The sequence below is a fragment of the Sorex fumeus genome, unplaced genomic scaffold, assembly GCF_029834395.1.
Source record: "Sorex fumeus unplaced genomic scaffold, SorFum_2.1 ptg000002l, whole genome shotgun sequence".
NCBI classification, from domain to species: Eukaryota; Metazoa; Chordata; class Mammalia; order Eulipotyphla; family Soricidae; genus Sorex; species Sorex fumeus.
Window position 1 is genome coordinate 37,979,390 of NW_026606059.1, and position 17,445 is coordinate 37,996,834.

The 17,445-nt window shown below is 37.3% G+C and overlaps 1 protein-coding gene across 1 annotated transcript in view; it reads right to left on the reverse strand.

The window, feature by feature from the left end:
* The window catches only part of RAB2A (RAB2A, member RAS oncogene family), an 81,833-nt gene that overhangs the window by 11,384 nt on the left and 53,004 nt on the right, over window positions 1-17,445 (reverse strand). The window contains exon 6 of the mRNA XM_056110060.1: window positions 11,453-11,564. Within this exon, the coding sequence (XP_055966035.1) occupies window positions 11,453-11,564 (112 nt within the window). The remainder of the gene's footprint in view (window positions 1-11,452; window positions 11,565-17,445) is intronic.

Genomic DNA, 17,445 nt, shown 5'->3' on the forward strand with positions numbered 1-17,445 from the left:
TATATTTCAGCTACATTTTGGTTATATCTTCTGTTTTTCTTTTTGTTGTAATCTTTAGAAGCTAAACTAGGTATTTCCAGTTCTGAATTTTTGTGTATTTTTTGGTTGTTGTTGGGTTGGTTTGTTTTGTTTGGGAGCCATACCTGGCAATGTTCTGATCTCTCCCAGTTTCTTATGTTTAGATACTTTTCTGGTTTTACATAAATTTCCAATCTTAAGTAAAATAAATGAACATAAGGAAAGAAAATCACCAACAGGCTAAGGAGATCAAGGAACATACTTGACAAGGTGGTAAGTGTTTGTTAAATGGCAAATTTAATCATTTAAACTGTAATGACCTTTAAGTCCCAAAGAGAATATAATACTGTGTTTTGGGAATTACAAGTCTGAGAACATAACATTTTAATTTAGAGGAAAAATACAGGGATATTCACAGCAAAATAATTATATATACATAAAAGTCTTTGGGTATTTTGAAATCTTCAAAATGATAGCAGGCGGCTTTTGGAAAGGGGACCATAATCTACCAAAATCTTTGCTACTGGGTCTAAAAAGGCCTCTTCAACTTATAAGATCTTAATGCTCTTGATTCAAATGTAGAGCCTATCTGTTCATCTAATTTTTCAAAAATCTCATAGGCTTAAGAATTCAGAGATCAAAGAAGGTTTTGAGTAGAATTCCACTCTAAATGCTAACAAGTGGGACTACATCATAACCTGGTGAAAGAAAGACCTAAGAAAGAGGATAGAATTAAGTAGCTGTCCAAAATCTGTTATCTACTATCTGGAGAAGAAAGGTATTGGGGATTGATGCAGAGGCGAAAAGACAGCCTGTATCTTCAAGGAATACAAAATTCCATATGGTGGATGGAACTGAAAAGCATGTATCATAATAGAGTGAACAGACTCTCTCGCACAGGGCAATACCACAATGAGAGCAGTCAAATGAGCACACCGATTCAGACTGTCTGTGCACATGTGCGATGGCTGCTTCTGGAAGACTGGTTGTTTTTTGTGTCATGGCATTCTAAACTAGATCCTCAGGAAGTTTGTTATAAAGAAAGGACATTTCAAGTGCAGAGGACATTGTGAATGTGCAGCGGAGTATATTAGTCAGCTAATAAAACCAGTGTAATATGAAGAACACAAATGCGGGTATGGAACCCATCCTGCAAATGGAGCATGGTCCTGGCACCACAGTAGTTTGTGAACCCCAGTGCCACAACGAGTATGGTCTCCAGCACACTGCAAACAACTGATTGTAAGCATGCAACTCAATGTGTAAGAGCACAACACCAAGGGTATGGCCCCTGGTCACACCATAATCAAATGGACAAAGTGTGCTAACACTATAACCAAGTATGTGCAATCTCAGGACACTGCAGCAACAGAGGGAAGGAAGGGGCAGGGGGAAAAAAAATCAAGACCAAAAACCTATTCTGGGCTTAATAAAAGCATCTAGAACCCCTTGTAAAATCAATGTTATCATGATGAATAGCAAAGTAAGATACAGCAATCATTTAAGATGTTAAGCATCAGCCCCGAACTCCATTTTGTGGGGAGAGTAGGAAAGCCAACCTGTACTTAGAAAGCCCTGAATTATTAAACAAAACAAAAAAGTCAAGTTTCTTAATAGCGGTTTTCAAAAACTAACATATAGTGATGGATTCAAATTTTCTAAAAGGTGGATATACTATCTCCTCCTAAGCTCATCTGAACATGGAATGCTATGCAGATTTTAATTAAAGCTCTTAGAAGTGGAAAGAATAGTTATAATTGCCCCTTTATTATGTTACACAATAAAAAAAGGGATAGCCAGGGAGCTAAAATATCCAGTCTTCAGGGTTTGGAGAGATAAGTACAGCAAGCAGGGCACTTGCCTTGCATGCATCTGACCTGGGTTTGATCCCCAGCATCCCGTCTGGTTCCCCAAGTCCCTCCAGAAGTAATTCTTGAGTGCAAACTGGCAGGAGTAATCCCTGAGCACGGCAGGGTGTGGTCCCCAAACAAAAACAAAACAACCCGGTTTTCAGTTTTCTATGAAAAATGATGGTAAAAAATGTAAGTAACTTTGAGAATGTGCTATATAAAAATACGATAATGTCACTGTTCCAGGTACTTGGTCTATTTTTAATCATTTGAAAAATGCTTCAAAAACAAATTTCCTACTTATGAGAACGTTGACACCCTTGTGTGCAAATGCGGTAACTAAATTCTAGTAACAAGAGGTTTCTTGTAAACTTCATACTAATTCCTCAGTTTGAAAATGACAAATCAAAGAGGTGGTATCTTTTTAGAACCTGCAGAGTAGGACACTTAATGGGAAAAAAGTGCTAGTCATCATGCAAGTATGATTTCTGGATGTCCTTCATGATCAAACCTCAACTGAAAGTGAAAGAAGAAAATAATATTAAAAAAATTATTCCTGATCACATAAAAAATCACTTTATCAGCACCAAAATCTTTAGCAAAAAAAAAAAAAAGTCATCAACCGGAGGTAACAAAAGTTTAAACCTTATCCTCTAATATTAATACTCTGCGTACTCAATTACTTATCGGTAACTTAGTAAATGAATGTACTCTGCATACTTAGTAACTTAGTAAATGAATTACAAATAAATATATGGTTCCTGCTCTATGCTATGTACCGAAATAAGTATATATAATATACATGTATATATACAATACCCAAATTTTACATTTAATGAGATTTTGTCTCCTATTACCACAGAAATACCATACAGACAACAATGTTCTATTTGAAATTTACTCTTTGATTTTGTTATTTGTAAGGAAATGAACTTTGAGGCATAGTTCTATTATCTTTATAGATACAAGCTTATTTCCTCAGTGAAAAAAAAAAGGTTAAATAAAAAAGGCAGATCTGGGTCGGAGTGATAGCACAGTGGGTAGGGCGTTTGCCTTGCACGTGGCCGACCCGGGTTCAATCCCCGGCATCCCATATGGTCCCCCAAGCACCGCCAGGAGTAATTCCTGAGTGCAAAGCCAGGAGTAACCCCTGAGCATTGCTGGGTGTGACCCAAAAAGCAAAACAAACAAACAAACAAAAAACCCAGCAGATCTGAAATCATCCTAAGTTGTATAAAACTGATTAAAATGCGTATTGTATATGAATTCCTTTATAAATTATATACAAAAGCATCTTATGCTATGATGCTGGGGTATGGGCATTGGCAAAAGCTATTTATTCTTCTATAAAAAAAAAAGAAATTTCTGATTCTTAAATAAGGTAACAGGTCTACGTAACCTTATAACTTATTACTAAGATATGACAGAGCTTAGAAACTGAATATAGTACCCAAGTATTATGGTTGTTTTCTAATACAGAGCTTTTATATTAACTTTTACCTGCATGTTTTTTTGTCTAAAAATGTGTATGGATTAATGCAATATATGATTTTATAATATAAAACTATCTTGTAATAGCAGATAGTTTTGCCTAAGAAATTGTTTCCTAAATACTATCAAGCCTAGGCAGTTTAAGATATAATTTTCATGCTCTTCAGAATAATTTTCAAGTATGAATAACTAAAATTTGCAGAACTTGCCTAAAATTCTTATGGGGTAAAATAAAGAGGAAAGGCAGCTTCATGGGGATCCCAGAATTGGCAGCATAACTTCAGGTAAAGGCTAAAAAGTTGGGTACATCAAGAAGCTGTAATTATAGGAAACTATAAAGTTCAAAATATTCTAAATAGAATAGAGCTGAATGATGGTGTTTAGTGGGTAATAAAAATGGAAAGGAGGAGGTCAGAATGGTTTAGGAAAAAAATGAACTTGGGTCCAGTTGTTAACATCTTAAGGGAGATGCTGACACAGTTGAGGATACCCATGAAAAGTTTCATAGGTCAGAGACAATCCACAAAATATAGGCAATTCCATTTTATAATTAGTTTTCAGTCTTTATTCACCCCCAGTTGTCATTATATTGTCACCAAAGATCAAAATAATCATCTGATCTACAACTAAAAGAATAAAGAGGATTTATGCTTTATTTTGACCTGCAGATGTTTCACTTCATGAAGTATACCTTATACTAGCTCAGTGTTTCTCAACTTCAATATCACATCATTTTAACCAGGTAATTCTTTGTTATGGGGAACTATCCTGCACATTTTTCTCTAACACCTGAATAGATCCTTTCAGATGCAATCATTAGAATGAGTAAATTAGTAGATCCACAGATTAATCATAAATCTTTTTCCTGTAACAACTCAACTAATACTGGAAATATGGCGCTATTTTATCCTGCAAACTATGCAATTTCTTACAGGCAACTATGAGAATGAAACTATAGTTTCTACCTGTATTACCTTAATTAGATCTCATTTAAATATAAAAACAGACTACAAAAGCATAGCAAAATTAAGCAGATATAACTCTAATTAGAAAGAAATTATCAATATACCAGTTAGGCTTAACATTAGTGAACAATCATGTAGTTTAAAATTTCTATACAAGAAACTGTAGTTGGGTGAAACTGTAGTATCTATATCCAAGATACTGGCAGTCATTCTTTCAATGTAATTATAATAACCTTTAAAATATATGTGTATTTGTACATATACATATAGTTTAAAGGCATCTACGAGTTTTTTAAACATAGGGTTCCCCATTTCTTTATACATGAGAGCCAAGAATGTCAGGAAGCAATTTGCAATATATTATATAAAACGTGATAATGAACTTCTGTGAACAGCTCACACCACCAATATTCTCAACTGATAGCTAAGATTCATGTTTAGGGTAGTAACTACCCTCTCTTTTGTTTGTTCTTCGGGTCCACCCAGCTGTGCTGCATGCTTAGTCTGAGGTTGGAGATCACTCTGGCTAGCATTGGCTGGGATGGACACAGGTTAGCTGTGTGCAAGGCCAGTGTCTTATTTGCTGTATTATCTCTCTGAACCCATTATCTTTTCACTTCTCACATAATCAGCTGTTCTGGAGGGGGAAACCCTCCCAGCTCCAAGTTCATAAAGTAAACTGAGGACAGATTCCTATCTGAGATGGAAGCTGGAGTCTCTACTCACTTCCTCTGCCATGGAGCATTGCTTAAAAGTCCTAAAGATCAAAAGGATGCCATAATTTGGCAAAGCTGAGTCCTTAAAAAGCAAAATCCTAAGGCAGACTTAAATGTCCCCTGATATCTTCATTAAGCAAAGAAACAGAGTCCATCCCTCCCGGAATTAAGGTGCTGTGTTTGCATTGTAAGTGGCCAACCCTGGTACAATCTCTAGCACTGGATAATGGTCGAGCAAATATAGCCAGGAGTGATCCTTGGACAGAGAACCAGAAATAGGTCCTGAGCACTGCCAGCTGTGGCCCTAATTCCCACAAAGTGGTAGTTTTGGAGGCAATGCTCAGAAGACTGTATATGGTACTGGATTAAAACCAGTGTAGTGACTGTAGCTGCACACGAAGCAACTGCTTTACTTCCTGAACTCTCTTTGTCCCTAGATACAGTAGTTTTTTTCTGAAAATCGGAAGGTAGGTTATATAAACTTGGGATCTCTAGTCTAGAATTTAAGTTAATAGATACTGTTGGATTTGCTTGTATGGTGCCCAGGATTGAACCCCCCCCCCCCCACACACACACACCATCTCTCTCTCTATATAAATCTACATATATAAATAAAACATGAACATAGCTATACTCTACCACTGAGTCACACCTCAGTCCCTTGCGTCATACATACTGTAACTCTGTTTGGTGCACACATATTTAGAAATGCATTGTTTTCTGGAGGGGACTCATTATATAGGCCTCACTTAATTTCTGGCAATTTCTTTGCTTCTAAGTCTACATTATCTGATTTTTAGACTACTCCACTTATTAATGTTACATGATACAGCTTGCCATGTTATTTTTTTTTAAATTTATTTTTTTTTTTGCTTTTTTGGGGTCACACCTGGCAATGCTCAGGGGTTCCTCCTCGCTCTGCACTCAGGAATTATTCCTGGCGGTGCTCAGGGGACCAAATGGGATGCTGGGAATCAAACCCAGGCCGGCCACATGCAAGGCAAATGCCCTACCTGCTGTGCTATCGCTCTGGCCCTGCCATGTTATTTTTAATCTTCTTTTTTTCTTTTTGGGTCATACCTGGCTATGCACAGGGTCACTCCTGGCTCTGCACTCAGGAATTACCCCTGGCGGTGCCCAGGGGACCATATGGCGTGCTGGGAATTGAACCCGGGTCGGCCACTTGCAAGGCAAACGCCCTACCTGCTGTGCTATCCATTCCAGGCCAATCTGTTTATTTTTTATATGCAGTGGTGCTCCAAGGGTCTGGGGGTTCTTTTTGTAATGCAAACCTCATCAGTGCTGATAGCCTACCAGGGTCACCTGGTAGTAATCAGGGGCCATCAAAGGCAATGCTCAGCAGTGCTTGGGGAGAGTCACCTGTAGTGCCAGAGACTGAACCAGACTGCAGGCATGTGCTCCACCCCTTTGAGCCATACCCCCAGGCCCGAATCATTATATTTGAATGAGTTTCTTACAAACACCTTAAAACTAGGTCATGTCTTTTAGACTCCTCTTCCAATCTGTCATTTGGGTTGGTATATTTAGACCACTAATATTTCATGTTATTACTGCCAAGAAAGGTTTTACACCTGACATGTGATTTTTGTTTATCACTTTTTGCTTTCTTTTCCATAATTTCTTGAGTGGTAATTGAGTATTTTCTTAGAATTTGCTACTGAGAAAATAGCAAAATTTTCAGTAAATATATATTAGTTTTTAGGATAATACTGAAATAATATTGAAATAATATTAGACAAATATATATTAGTTTTTAGAGTAACTTATCTCTGTATGTTTATTTCTAGCAGTAGTTCCAAACACTGCATTATAAACATACAACTTATCACAGTCTGTAAGTACTATCTTTTTTATACTAAGTGTATAAACCTTACCTCTCGTCCATTTAGCCATGATAGTTTATAGTAGTTTAAGGACACTAAGAATCCCTTTAGATAACATACTTTTGTTTCATTTGTCAAACATTATTTATAAAGCTCAAATCTTTAAGAAAAAGTCTCACAGCTAGACATACTTTTGGTAATTGTATTCTTTCCTCCAAGGTTTCTCACTTTAAAAAATAATTCATTTCTGGGGCTGGAGCGACAGCACAGCGGATAGGGCATTTGCTTTGCACGCAGCCAACATGGCCGACACAGATTTGATTCCCAGCATCCGATATGGTACCCCGACCACCGCTAGGAGTAATTCCTGAGTGCATGAGCCAGGAGTAACCCCTGAGCATCGCTGGGTGTGACCCAAAAAGAAAAAAAAAATCATTTCTGTTAACTAATTCCTGTAGCCATTATTTTATGGAACATGTGCTACTGATAAATTGTTTTTTTTTCTTTATGTGGAAATGTTTTGTCTTAATTTCTGCAAGGTATTTTTGCTGGTTCCAACATTCTGGATTGAAAGTTCTTTCAGCTCTTGAAAAATATTGTATCACTTCCTTTTGGCTTCCATAGTTTATGACAAAAAAATCTGCAGTCATCAGAATTGCTATGGTGCTGTTTTTTAGTGCTTTCAGTAATTTTTTGGTTTTGCTTTTAGCTTCCAGAGATTTGATATAAGTCCATCTTTGGATGGATTTTTTTTGGGTTCATTGTATTTGGTGTCACTATGACTTCTTATTGATCTGTAGGTTTATAGGTTTGTATCTCATGCCATAGAAAGTTTTCAGTCATTAGTTATGTACCTTTTCAGAGCCATCTTCTTTCTTTTGTTCTTATAGAACTCTGATATCACAATGTAAGAGTTTCTGTTATAGTCCCTGTCCCTAAGGCACTGTCAATTTTTTCAGTCTATTTTTCTTTACAGTTTAGAGTAACTTTTATCGTTTTGGTATCCAGTTCACTATTTCTATTCTCTGTCCTCATCATTCTGTTGCTGATGCCTTGCACTGAGTTTTTTATTTTTGGTTATATTTTCAATATTATATTTTAAAGTTCTTTTTATCTTGTGTTTCTTTTACTGAGACTGGTTTTCTTTTGTTTCATACATATTTGTAATTGTTAAGGCATTTTATATGCTTGTTATTTTAAAAAAAATCTCTTCAGGTAATTTTAACATCTGTCATTGTACTGTTGGCCATGTTTTTTTTTTTTTGGGTCCATTCAGTTCAAAATCATCTTGATTCTAGGTATAAAAAGTCATTTCTAATCGAAACTTAGACATTCTGGGTACTGTGTTATGAAATTAAGTCCTTTTAAAATCTATGATTTAGCTACCTTCCTCTGACACCACCCCCACAAAAGGAAAAGATATGCACAGGAAAATGTCACTGCAGCCTGTTGGTGGTGGTGCTGCCCCCACGCCCACCCCCAGTCCCACTGGCTGTGATGTTTGATTACAGTAGAATAATTATTTTCTAAGAGCTTTTTGTCTTGCTGGACTGTATCCTTTCTTGACTTTTTGCTAGAATGTAAGCTTTCCCCAACCACTCCATCTACATCATGACACCTGCTGAACTTTCTAGGCTGCCTATTTCTTTAGCATCCAAACTGAGGTATAAACGTGGCAAAAAAGAAAAAACAAGGAAAATCACTTCTGTGGTATATTCCTCAGATCCCAAGATCTTCATCTAATTACCTTCTTCTTTCTACCTCAGTCATCTTGAAATTGTAGTATCAGTAATTTTCAGGATTTTAGATTAAATGGATGATAGATCAAAGAAAGTAAGTCTATTCCACCCTACCTAATAAAAAGTATGGTTATTATTTCATGTTCCATCAGTTTTTAAGCATATACAGAGATCCAGATTTGATTTCATCCTTTATTGGACAACATGGTCCTTCAGCATCTTGAAAGATTTTACCATGATATATATACATATATGTATACATACAAACATACACACACACACAGACACACACACATACATATATACAAGTTTTTAGGCAAATTCTCATGGATAGCTTAACTAGCTATATTATTTAGTGAACTGCCTATAAATCCCTTGAACATGAAGTTTAAATAGATTATTTCAATGACTGAGGCTCTGGGTTCAATTCCTGGTTCAACGTCCATACCCCCAAACAAAAATAATAAAATCCAGATTTTTTCTCAATATTCTGGTCTTTTGGGAGGAAAACTAGCATACGTGTAAGTATACATGAAATTCATACTCAAATAAAATTCAAACAATAATGTTTCTGGGCTGGAGCGATAGCACAGCGGTAGGGCGTTTGCCTTGCAGGCAGCCAACATGGCCGACCCGAGTTCGATTCCTCCGCCCCTCTCGGAGAGCCCGGCAAGCTACCGAGAGTATCTCGCCCACACTGCAGAGCCTGGCAAGCTCCCCATGACGTATTCAATATGCCAGACACAGTAACAACAAAGTCTCCAATGGAGACGTTACTGGGCCCGCTCGAGCAAATCGATGATCAATGGGAGGGCCTTTACTTTACTGTTTCTTCACCACAGATATAGAACTTTTATAATAAGTGCTGCCAAAATACATTCCATTTAAATGTTGTCAGGGGGCTGGAGCTATAGCACATAGGTATAGGGCATTGCCTTGTACTCGGCAGACCCAGGCTCGTTTCCTAGAGTATGGTCCTCTGAGCACCACCAGGAGTAATTCCTGAGTGCATGAGCCAGGAGTAACGCCTGTGCAACACTGGGTGTGACCCAAAAAGCAAAAAAAAAGTTCTGTTAAATGGCAACAGTAATACTCTGCTAATAAATACCGACTGTTATATACTAAAATCAAGAAAAATGAACAACAAAAGTATCAGACAGAACTGAAATACAGCACTATTTTCAGCAATTGATGCCTTGTCACCCGATGCCTTGAAATTTGTATGTATTCAAGTTCTTTGTTAAAATGCAAACAATATTGGCTTTATAGCTCTCAAAAATCAACAAAAAAATCCATTGTTAATAAATCATGTTTTAGATGACTTGAAACTCTCACAACATACTGGTCCTTCAAAAGGAACATCTCTAATAAAAGCACATCTCTGAAACAGAATACAACAAAAGATGTATTCTAAGAATCAAGACTAAAAATATGAAGCAAAATTTTGTATGAGTTTGTTCTATAGTGTGAAAAATTATTCTAACATGGTTTCAAATATTAATCATCAGCAACCAAAGGTAAATCATTTACGTCTGTATAAAATTAAGGATAATCACTGACCACCTCGTCAAGTATGGTAAATATATTGATATTTAAGAAAATTTCTTTAAGGGCTGGAGAGATAGTATAGCAGGCAGAGTGTATGCCTTATATGCGGCTGACCAGGGTTCAATCCCCAGCACGACATATAGTCCCCAAGCCTGCCAGGAGTGATCCCTGACCACAGAGCCAGGAGTAATCCTGAGCACGGCTGGGTGTGGTCTCAAAACAAAAGCAAAAATAGAAATTTCTTCGGTGAGAATATCATTGTTGTTAAATTACTATAGTCGATTTCTAGGCTCAAAGGGTTAATTAGAAAGCTCCAAGTATTGCAGTAAATATTTATTCACTTCTTATTATGCTAAATGCATAGTGCTAGTTACTGTCTAGGACTTCATCTCATGTTTTCCTCAGAACAATGACATTCTTCAATAGTTTCAAGAGTTCCTTTTTCCCCCGTTGCTTCTAAGATTCTTTTGTTTTTGTTATTTTTAAGTATGTGGTCTGGGGGCCACACCTGGCAGTGCTTGGGAGCTCCTCCTGGCTTGGGGCTTGCTCCTGGCAGTATTCCGGGAACCATGGGGTATGAGGGATTAAGCCCAGCCTCCTGCATATAAAGCATGTGCTCAGCTAGTTGATATTTCTTGGCCCTGCTCCAAAGATTCTTACACAGAGGGTGGAAACTACAGCATTACTTTCACCAAATTACATTTTTTCTCAGTCTCATTTCTGTTGTTTATAAGACAGTGTACCAACATATTTACCTAAGGGAGGATTAACTCTACTTTTCTGTGTGCAGTATATAAATATATCCAAATAAATAAAGCATTAAAGGACATGCTGTGCTAGAAGTTCCAGTAGTTCAGGCTGTAAATGGAAAAAGTGACATATTTCATGTTTTATCTATTAAAACATGCAAGAATTCCCATGCTTTGCAAAATTCGTTACACAGATTTTGCTATTATATTTTGCTGTTTAAGCACAGGTAGATACAAATGGCTATAAATGTTTAAATAGTGTCTTAAAACATTTCCAAGTTTTATTAGAGTTCTTTTTATCTCCTTCTCATGTAATTTATAAAAGGGAATACATAAACAATGTTAAAGAAGTTTTGCCTCAGGATAAGGCTCAGAATAGAAGCATCTGACATAAGGTGAATGTTCAAGGGGAAGATATTTTCCTACTTTATGATAGTTGAATAAAAAAGCTAAGAGGAGATATGTCAATACATATTAAGATATGCATAAATTTTATAATGTAAGCAGGTAAATATTTAAAAGTGCTATTTACCTCTTCTACATTAGAAGCAGTCTTCGCAGAAGTTTCCATGAAGATAAGACCATGCTCTCGTGCAAAAGCTTCACCTTCCTCTTTTTTCACTTCTCTTCTAGATTCTAAATCACTAAATACGAGAAAGAAAAAGGTTATGGCATTGACTAATACAGTACAAATGAGAGGCATCTATACAAAGAGTAACACGAAATTCAAAGCAGTGATAACCATTCTTCTGGTTGATAATACACAATGAATGACCAATTGCATCATTCTGGGTATTACAAGGGTCACAGTGTCTATAGCACAGTGTCTTGGCTGTGCAGTTTCAAAATTGTTTGAAATCCAGCAGGAAGAAACTTCTGAGTTACAGTCATACAATACTAGACTTGAGAGAAACCTAAAGGATACAAATCTAACCTAATCTGCCTATGATTACAGTGACTTAAAAAAAAAAAGTTTTCTAAAAATAGTAATTTGAGAAAGCAGAACCACAGAAATCTCAGCAAATCTCAACAGTTTCAAAAGTAAGTCACACAGGGCTAGGGAGTCTGCACATGGATGGGACCAGGTGTGAACCCTGGCATCATGCCCTTAACCCCCATATTGCCAGGTTTTAGCTCTGGTGATATGAATCGTTTACATACAGCCCTGACTGGTCAAAGATCACAAGTGGACCCTGGAGTGAACCCCCCAACTCCGACCAAAAAAAGTCAGAAAGTACTCTCACGCAATATCAACTGCTCAATAAAGTCCAAAATACACTATATTATTTGGACAATCCAGAACACTACAGTATTGATCCCAGCTGGTACAGAAAAAAACAGTCTGAGGATTTAGACAAAAGCATATGTTCATTTTTATCACAATGGAATTGTATCAGTTTAGTGTGAGGTACAAAAATATTTTCAAGTCTGTTTTATTATAAAAAATTTAAAACTTGACTATTATATTTAAAAGCACACTGAAAAGGATGAAAAATATGCAGGAATTTCCATTAATCCTTGTCACAATATTTTGAGAGATTTATCAGATTTCTTTTGAGAAAGCCAATAATTATAGCTAACCTTCCTCCTATGTGCTTATCTGTCCCTGATCTCATTCTCTTCCCACAAAGATAACCAATACTCTGTATCTGCTGTTTTCACACTTATGAGTATTTTAATTTTTAAATTTATGTTCATAGCCAGACATTACAAAGGGGTTATATTCTGCCTTAAAAAATCTTTGATGGAGGGCTGGAAATGAACCTCAATGGACTGGAGTACACTCCTGGCAAGCACAAAGCCAGGACGGGTCCTGACTATCAAGTGTGCCCTGGTGGCTGCCAGGACCACTGGGTCCCAGGACCCAAACCGTTATTCCACACCGCGCCGTTGAGTATTATAGGGAGTTGTCCCCAGGCCCCTAAACAATGCTAGGGAGGTTAATAAATTCAGATGGAGTTTTGGTTCTACAACTTATTAATCAACACTGCCTTCTACTTTGTCTATGAAATACATGTAGATCAAGTTTCTTAATTTTAGGTGTTGTTTTTTGGCTACTTGTGTCCAAAACTTTCTTGGATAGTATTTTTCAAACTTTGTTATGACTCAGTGAGTTGTAAAACCACTTTAGTAAGTCATAAGCAAAATCTGAAAATTGGGTGGACGGGAGGGAACCTTGCGACATTGGTGTAGGGATGCTGATACTAGTGGTAGGTTTGGAGTTCAAACATTGTATGGATCAAACCATTAACAGCTCTATAAACCACAATCTAAAAAAAGAAAAAAAATAGAGTGTATCAACCACCACTTCTAGGATTTTGTTACTTAGTAGGTACACACATTAATTCAAGTTATGATGTAAAATGTATTTATTTTGTGTCAAAAAAAGTTCAGAAGCCAATCAATGCACTTGATTTATGCTTAGTTTAAAGATGCTTCCCAAAATAGCTGCATAATTTATACTCTTAGCAGCAATGTTTGATAGTTACTACTGAATTAATCTTACCAAGATTTGGTAAGAACATATTTGTGACAATTTGATGCATGTGATGGATGTGAATAGGATTACACATTTATTTAAATTTACCTATAGTTGGTTATATGTTTCAGAAAAAATGCTTTAATGTCCATATTAAATTAGGACACACAGAAACATCTAACAAAAGGAAGTCATTCATTTATTCAATATTTACTGATGAGTTGGGAATTTTACTAGGTACTTGGGATATATTAATAAGCCAGACTTCCTCCCTCCCCCCCTCCCGCACTAAAATTATTCCGTAGGGGACAGATACTATAGTAAATGAGTGAAGGATATGGTGTGTTAGAAAGTTCAAGAGTGAAAGAACAGAGTTAGAATTAGGAGTGCCAGGGTGAAGAGGAACATAATTCTGTGGGATAAAGTAGTCATTGCCCCATTAACTTTCACTTGATTTCTTTCTTCTTAGTCTTTTCTCTAACCTAAACTGATGTTGTTTTACATCTATTTATAATTATATTTTCAAGATGGTGTCCAAATTGTAAACAGAAGGCTCCAGTCTGGTTCCTGGAACTACAGATGGTCCCCCAAGCATCCTGAGAAATGATCCATGAACACAGAATTAGGAATAAGCCCTGAGCACCAGCGGTGTGGCCCAAAAAACAAGAAACTCTACACATTTTTTACATGGGGGACAGGGAGACAGTACAAAGTGAAGGTGGATACTCTGAATGCACCTAACCTGGATTTGATCCCAAGCACCTGGGAATCACTAGGAGTGGCCCTGAACCTAACACTAAGCTCTCAGCCTGGTTGATCAAGTATCATGGGCCAACAACAACAAACTTGTAAAATTGACAGCTACAAGCTGAAGGTATGGTGCAGGTATGCCTGCATGTGCATAACCTGGGTTCAATCCCTCGGATCCCATATAGTCTCCTAAGCCTGACAGGGGTGAACCCTGAGCACAGATCAGGAGTAAGTTCTGAACATGGACAGGTGTGGCCCAAAAACAAAATAAAACTGAGAGCTGATAATAATTGACCATACTGAAAAACCACTTTGAGACATGGAACACATTGTTCCAGGAATTATACCCAGGGCTCCTGCATGCAAAGCATGTTACCTGAGTTATCTCCCTGTCCCAAATTATAGCAAAGCTTTTAGGAAAACTTTTTAAGAATTATCCTTCAGGGGCTGGAGCGATAGCACAGCGGGTAGGGCGTTTGCCTTGCACGTGGCCGACCTGGGTTCGATTACCAGCATCCCATATGGTCCCCCAGTACCACCAGGAGTAATTCCTGAGTGCATGAGCTAGGAGTAACCTCTGTGTATCGCCAGTGTGACCCAAAAAAAAAAATTTGTCCTTTAGGGGCTAGACTGATTGATAGTACAGTGGGTAGAACATTTGTCTTACATGTGGCCGACCTGGGTTCAATCCCCAGCATCCCATATGGTTCCCTGAGTACCACCAAGAGCAATTCGAGTGCAGGAGTAAGCCCGGAGCGCTGCTAGGTGTACTGCTCAAACAAAACAAAAATTATACTTCAGCTAATTATATGTGTGTGTATATGTATATGTATACATACATGGACACACCTTATGTTTTTATTAAAGCAATTACTGGAGCAGGAGTCCACGTGTAGAATGCAGGAGACCTGGGTTTGGACCCTGGTATTGGACTGCCATATAGCAAAGTGCTGAGAGTAGCTCCCAAGCACAGTAGAACACTGAACAAAAGCTAAAGAATACTTTATTGGGGAATATGTAAAGTTATGTACAGTTCTCTGCTCCCAATATCTTAAATTAAGCTTGCATCTGCAACTGCAATAATCTTAGCAAATTGGGCTAAGGACACATGTTTGAGGAATTGAAAAAAGAAAGAAGTGGTACTTTATTATTCTATATACTACAGTATATTTATTACAGTATATACTATATACCATACGAAGTATTTTACTTTGGCCTTTTTAGTTTGGTCAATTCCTCAATTTTATAGGCATAAAAATCATACTGTCTTTAGACTTGCAACTCCAAGAATCCTATTTAAATAATCATTGTTTTCTTTCTTTGTTAAACCCTTTTCTTTTTGGGAAGAGTTGCTCAGGGAGCTTAGGGATTTTCTCCCAGCAGTTCTTGGCCAAACAGGCCGGAGATTTAATGTAAGAGTCCAAGGTGGGGATTGGAATGGTAATATAGCGAGTAGGACGTTCGCCTTGCACACAGCTGACCTGGGCTCAATTCCAGGCATGCCTTATGATCCCCAAGCAACATCAGAAGCCATTCCTGGTGATCCCAATGCCTGCCCCCCCACCCCGAAAAAAGAGTTCAAGGTTGCATTTTTGCTTGGCCTCTATGGTGCTAGGGATTACCTGGACCATCCCAGTGGTGTTGGGGGCCTCCAGGGCTGTATGAGTTAAGGCAAAGCATGTGCCTTAATTTTTGTGTGATCTCTCTGAACCCTAAACCATTTCCTTAATTTATTAGTCTTTTTCGGTTTAAGATGTGCATCATAATCCGTCAATTCTTAAAAGCTTTAAGCTTTGTATATAAATTTGGCTTTCTTTTTCTTCTATAACCAATGTAAAATGCCACAGTAAGAAAAATCTGCATCATCTGTTTTTCAGACTGGTTGATGCCCTTTCTCAAATCTCTTCATTGGCTCCCTACTGTTTAATGTATCTAATTTAAAACTGTTTATTTGTTTATAAGCAAATAAGCTTCCATGTTTATCACCTCATCTAATACTAATCACTTCATTTATTTCTGTTCATTTATTGTAAGTCGCATAACACTGTTCCATTTTTCCTTTTTCATAGCTTTTAAATTTTTATTTCATTTGTTTTGATTTGGGGGCCACATTCGGCAATGCTCAGGGCTTACTCCTGGCTCTGGACTCAGGGGCCACTTGTGGCAGGACTCGGGGGAACCAAAGATCAAACTTGGATTAGTCATGGGCAAGCCACTTGCATCCCACTTTCTTTTTTTTTTTTAAGTTATCTCTCCATAGTCTGAATTGTAAGGGACATCCAACTGGAATCATTAGAAATATCTCTAGTATATACTATACTTCCCTTTTCTTTTTCACATTTGGACTATAAGCTCCTCAAGAACAGCAACCAAACTTAAGTCACCAGTAAGATGCCACTCACCACTGTTTCAGTCACAAGGAAAACACTGGCAAGATAAAAGTATGAAAATTATCTTTATTTTCTAAATATCTTCACCTTAAATTTTCACACATTACCATTGAATGGTATAGCAACACTATTATTTACAAAGTTTTATATTCTAATAGACTTCAACTTAAAAGGTTTTAGTGAAATAATTTAGATGAAAAAATAATAACCAAGTAAGTGTTATACTTTCCCCTGTACTATCTCTCTGGCCCACTTTCTTGCTGTTTATAATCATTTTTTCTGAAAAGCTAATTTAGCTCTTATTTCATGTAAAAAAGAAAAACTGGGCTGTATTTTTATTATCTGTAAAAATCTTTTAAATATCCTTAATATAAATGTTTCATAAAACTGTAAGATACATGGTTTGCAAATATTTTTCCCTACTTGTTAATTGTCCATATATAGATACAAATATATGTGTGTATAATTATCACTATATTATAATATGTTATAATATAATAATTATATACAGATATACACACATACATATATATATTTTATATATATTTCAATTTCTCCTCCAGCTTGTAGGTTATTTAACCAGTTTGCCAGGTGCAAGGCAAGAACGCTACCCGCAGTACTCTCCTGATCCCGTCCTTATATATATGAAAATTTCAGATTCCCTCTCTGCCTTCACTGGTTGTGGTGGTGCTAAGCGCAGGGATCGTACATCCAGCTAGCTGTGGTGCCGCCATGAAAGTGCACACATCAGGCTGCTGTGCTGGCACCAAGCCTTGCCTGCAGAGTCCGCTCTTTCCATGGAGTGCTGGCACAAACCTTACAGAGGGTGACACTCTTCAGCCTTGGTGCACATGTTCATTCTGTTTGCAGTGCTTGCCAGGGGTCACTGTGGTACTCACATAGCCC